This window comes from Columba livia, chromosome 14 (assembly GCF_036013475.1).
Source record: "Columba livia isolate bColLiv1 breed racing homer chromosome 14, bColLiv1.pat.W.v2, whole genome shotgun sequence".
In the NCBI taxonomy this organism is placed as follows: Eukaryota; Metazoa; Chordata; class Aves; order Columbiformes; family Columbidae; genus Columba; species Columba livia.
The window spans coordinates 20,246,658-20,252,253 of record NC_088615.1 but is presented as its reverse complement, the minus strand read 5'-3'; the positions used below and the strand labels follow the sequence as shown (position 1 = coordinate 20,252,253).

The window sequence follows — 5,596 nt, the reverse complement described above, 5'->3', positions numbered from 1 at the left end:
GATCACAGACCAGCCCCTCGCAACTACCTTGTAGGTCATTGTCCTCTCACCACAGCTGAGAGAGGTTGTTCTTCCCTCCATGGAAGGACACCAAGTGACTAGATCAGAAGTCCAAATTTTCAACGAGGCGAGATGTGAGAATGCACATTGTGTGATGGGGGAGATGAACCTGAATGAGCATAAAAGCCATCAATTATTGCTGTGGAGGCCATGGAGGCTTGTGGGACAGTGTATGGAGGTCACTTCATGTTGAGAGTAACTTCCCCAAGAAACCACCTGAATGGAAGAGTCATGCACTGGATGGTCTGTCTCCAGAAGGCACCTGCGCCTTGGCTACGGGGATTTCTATTCTCATAATTTCATTCTTGCCCTAGATAGAGTTCTGTGACCTCAATGGAATTGATAACTTCTGCGATTTTGCCACGTTGCTGGAGACTTCCTGCAGTAATACCGTGGCACTCATGTTTTCATTATCTGCATTTTAGAGCCAGTTTTCCTCTTCCCATTCACATGGGCATCCTGTGAATGCATTGCTGCTCTTCACCCCGGTGCAGACAGGCAGAAGACCTTCTCCACCTGGCCCTCTCACCTCACCAGTGCCACTGTTTTCTACAGCACTCTCATGCTTGACTGCATGATGCCAGAACAGCACTCCTGAGACAGTTTGACAAAGCCTTTTTCCTACACCATCCTCACATCCCTGCTCAACCTGCAGCCCAAGAACCAGAAAGGTTGAGCAGAAGTAGAGCAGTGAGAAAGAATGCCAGGAAAGCTTTGAGGTTTATACAGAGACCATCAGAGTTGTTGACCTCCCGTTGCCTTCTGAACAGGCCCAGAAGACCTGGACGTCATTTGCTGTGTCCCAGAAACTCACCTGGAAGGACAGGATATAGAGAAAGCCTTTCGTGTGGGAAGGGGCAGAGAGTTGCTGGTGGAGCTGGCTTGGTGTCTCTCTGACACATCTCTCAAACACCCCAGAAAAGTTGTGGCTATCAGGAAGGTTCCATGGTCCTCTGAGAAATAGAATATCAAAATTGTCTTCAAGTAGGTTACAAAGGAAGATGATTGGTAGAGTTACAGGCTGGGCAGCTTCACCTCAGTCCCTGGGGAAGTGATGGGGCGAATGCTCTTCCAGACATCTCCAGGCACTTGAAGGAAACAAAAAAGAGTGCAGAACCTGCATGGTAGGGGAAAGTAGGGAATGTTGTGTACCTGGACTTTAACAAGGCCTTTGACATGGTCCACCATAGTCGTATTAGTGATATCTGGATGGAAAATAAAGATGAGAATGTGTGGGGGAGTTTGGCTGGATGGTCAGGCCCAGATGCCATCAGTGGAATGGACTCCTCCTGGAGGGCAGTCACTGTTGGCATCCCTCAGTGACCAGCACTTGAGACAACACCTGTGAACATTTTCATTATCTCCATCTATGATGGGTTAGAGCTCACTTTATGGTCCCTTGTGGATAAAGGCAAACTGCGGGGAGCCCTTGAGGTACCCCATCAAGTTCACCTGCCTCAAGCAGCACAGTCGGATAGGATGACATTCAGGTCTCTTCCAATCTGAGTTATTCTATGATGCAAGGAGTCTTTCCCTTGGAGAGGTCTTTGAAGACAGAATAGGGAGAGGATGAAAAAAAGCCAGTGAAACAGAAGTACATAGAGAGAATGTTGCACTCTAAATACAGAAGAAAAATTGTTTTCAGAAGTGGCTGCCTAAAATTATTCACATAAATCAAGAGAACATGGCCAAGGGCTCTGGTGAGGCTGAAAGGCCACAGAGGACCGAGGTCTTTGTCCCCCTGGCTACGACAGTTGCATCTGTCTCAGAGACCTACCAGGATAAACTCTGTTTTGAGGCTCTGGATTCTCGTTGCCCCTTTTTGGGGAAGCCAGGAGGGGTTGTACAGTTTCCTACACTTGACCTTGCTCAAACTCACACCCCACTGCTCCAGGAAGAGCCCTGAGCCACGCATGAGGGATCTGCCTTCCCAGGGCCTGGGGTCAGGGTTTGGCCTTTAGGCTGGTAAAACAAACCACGGATTTTCTCCACAGCAGAACGACCTGTACAGTGCCTTTTCCTACCTGCAATCACAACCTTCAATTATCTTCTCTAACGAGTCCATGGAGAGTCTTTGTCAATAATGACCCTCAGTGGGGTCAATCAATGCTTCAAGGTGCTTTGACTTGCGCTTCTGACTTGCACATCTTGAGCAACTTGTTCAGTCTCCTCTCAGTTTCTGTAGTTCATGGACTAAGGGCCAAATACACCATGGGGCTCATTAAAATACAGAAAGTATTAATGAACTATTTCCCTTCCTGTAATTTTCTTCAAGTCTTCAAGACACTACAACTAATTTGAGCTGTTTCATGACGTAGCCACAAGGTAGGCCATTACAGTCAGATGGGTTGACAAACAGATGGGTGTAGGTGTTCTATCTTGTGGAGAGGATAAGGGAACACTTCTCCCTCTTCCCTTAGAATCACAGAATAGTTTGGGTTGGAAGAGACCTTAAAGATCATCAGGTTCCAGCCCCCCGGACCCACATCTTCCTTCTGGAAGCTGGGTTTGTTATTTGCCTTTTCTGGGGCTCTTGGAATCTCCCTGATCTCTCTGGATTTTCCAAGATGTTTGAGAGAGATCTCACAATGACTGCAGCCAGCTCTAATGGCACCTCTCTGGCCCTTCATACACCAAAAGTTTTCTCCATATCCCACAGTTCCAGGGGAGTGCCAGGGGCACAGTAAACACCTGTCTAGCTCGTCATTTAGAAGAGAATTAGAAGTGAATTCTTCCTGTGTGCCCATGACTCCAATGGGGCCTCTGTGCCACTCACAGCTTTCCTGAGCATGTTTTAAGTGTCTCTCTTTCTGCAAACTTTCTGGTCCTCAGGCTGTAGATGGGGGGATTGAAAAGGAGCATGAGGATGGGCTTTGTTAAACTATTCAAGAGGGCTGTTGTGGGTATCAGGAGACACCTCAGCCCTGTGGTGTGTCACCCATGTCCCACGTCATGAGGAATGGACACAGGGACCTCAGTTCAAGGAAGTACAACTGCTGCATTCAGGTGATTTCCTATGGGATGTTCCTCCCAACATAAAGTGACCTCAAGACCTTGTCTGTGCCACAGGCCTTCATGGAACCCCAAGGAATAGCTGATGATGTTTGTGCTCACTTGTGTTCATGTCACCTCACGTACACGATGCACATGCTCACTCCTCATCTGTTGTCCTGGTTTAGTTAAAAACAAGTTTCTCTTTTAGTGAATTTGCCTGTCAGCTAAAGCTTCATATTAGCTGCATTTTCCTGGAAAGTCAGACACATGTTTTGGTAAACATAGCAATGGAATGCGAGGTCACTGATAAGGACAGATGTACATCTTGCGAGAGGGGCAACGAGAAAACAGGTGACTAGAAACTGACCAACAGAGTATAGCACCCTGTTCACATGAATACTTCATATAAAAGTGGGATATCATGAGGATCTCACCCCTTTTCCTTCTGGCCAACATTAGGAGAGGACCTTGCTAGTATTCCCTGAAAATTGAGGCCTAGTGACAGACTGAATCCAGCTCTGGTTGGCTGCAGAGTCCAGTCCAGATTTTCGGGTGCCGGCCCCTCATCTGCATGAGCAGTTGCTGGGACTTTCAAGATTGGTTTTATATATTTTGTATTATTTTCTCTATTTTTATTGGTAGGATTAGTAAAACATTTTTAATTTTTCCAACTCTCTTCTCTCTGTTCTCCTTTCTTTACCCATCGCCTGTCCTGAGTGAGATGGGTGGAGAAGAAGGGACTGAAGAAGGAAGTGGGAGGACAGGGGGCTAACACCCACATCTGCCACGGTTGCCATCCTGCAATCCAAACCTCAACACCTGTATAAAGCAAACATGGACTGCTGAACTACTCATTCAGTGTCCCTCTGTGGAGGGAAGAACAACCTCTGAGGGTGAGAGGCCAGTGCTGCAAATGGAGGTTGTGAGGGGGCAGCTCCATGATGATTGACCTGAGACTCCTACCAAAGGGGTGTCCAGTGCGCAGGGGCACAGCCCAGGCCCTGCTCTGCTGGTCCTGCAGGTCTCTAGCAGGAGCCTGGCTGTGAGAGGACTCTGCTGTGTGCCAGCCCTGCACACACACACTGTTCAGCTGTACAATGGTGTTTAATCTGTGGGTCACTTTCTTGGACATGTTCTTGAGATAATTTTTAAGAAGACTTAAAACTTCAGATCCTGCCCTGAGGAGATCACCTTTCTATCTGGAAAGGCTGTTCTGAGGCCAGTTCTGTGACACAAGTGCCCATTGCCTGTCCCTGCCTGCGCTCACAGCACTGACACACAGCAGGACGGTGACCAAGCTGCCAGAGCACTCAGGCCTTGCACCAACACCAGGGATGAGAAGGAGAGTGTGGGAGTGGAACCGGAACAGCTCTGGAAGTCCGAGCACTGCTGCTCCCTGGCAGGGCTGCCAGGATGGACTCTTTCACCCTCCTCTCATGAACGCAGGAACCATCCCTGCAGCTCTAAAAAGGGCTTTCAGGAAGGATATAGCGAAAAACCAATCACTAAAGAGCCCTTTATTGTGTTTAGAGACAAGGAGAGCACGGCTTCTCATTTACACAGCCAACAGTTAAAAAAGAAAAGCCGACAGTGAATTAGAAAGGGGATGACAACATTATCACAATAAGAAAACCACTAATAACAAGAAAAAATCCAGATGACAGGCTGGACCTGTAATTAGCTACATTTAAACGGCTATGTAGAATGGCTATGTAGAAGCAGATGGGCAGTTTATTGCTTCAGAAAACACTAAGATATGAGTTTCCACACAGCATCCTTGAGCTCCTGGTTCCTCATGCTGTAGATGAGGGGGTTCACTGCTGGAGGCACCACTGAGTACAGAACAGACACCACCAGATCCAGGGATGGGGAGGAGATGGAGGGGGGCTTCAGGTGGGCAAACATGAGAGTGCTGAGGAACAGGGAGACCACGGCCAGGTGAGGGAGGCAGGTGGAAAAGGCTTTGTGCCGACCCTGCTCAGAGGGGATCCTCAGCACTGCCCGGAATATCTGCACATAGGACACCACAATGAACACAAAACACCCGAATATTAGCAAGACACTTATCACAATAAGGCGAATCTCCCTGAGGTAGGAGTGTGAGCAGGAGAGCTTGAGGATCTGGGGGATTTCACAGAAGAACTGGTCCAGGGCATTGCCCTTGCACAGGGGCAGTGAAAATGTATTGGCCGTGTGCAGCAGAGCATGGAGAAACCCAGTGGCCCAGGCAGCTGCTGCCATGTGGACACAAGCTCTGCTGCCCAGGAGGGTCCCGTAGTGCAGGGGTTTGCAGATGGCAATGTAGCGGTCGTACGACATGACTGTGAGGAGACAATACTCTGCTGTGATCAAGAATGCAAATGAAAAGAGCTGTGTAGCACATCCTGAGTATGAGATGGCCCTGGTGTCCCACAGAGAGTTGGCCATGGATTTGGGGACAATGGTGGAGATGGAGCCCAGGTCGAGGAGGGAGAGGTTGAGCAGGAAGAAGTACATGGGGGTGTGGAGGTGCTGGTCCCAGGCTATGGTGGTGATGATGAGG

General features: G+C 48.7%; 1 protein-coding gene across 1 annotated transcript; it reads right to left on the bottom strand.

Moving 5' to 3' along the window:
- Window positions 1-481: 481 nt before the first annotated feature.
- Window positions 482-5,337, bottom strand: LOC135575456 (olfactory receptor 14J1-like; the record flags this gene model as incomplete). Its single annotated transcript, XM_065030316.1, has 2 exons — window positions 482-709; window positions 4,876-5,337. Coding segments are annotated over 2 exons (690 nt in total), but the record flags the coding sequence as incomplete, so codon positions are not given.
- Between the last annotated feature and the right edge of the window lie 259 nt (window positions 5,338-5,596).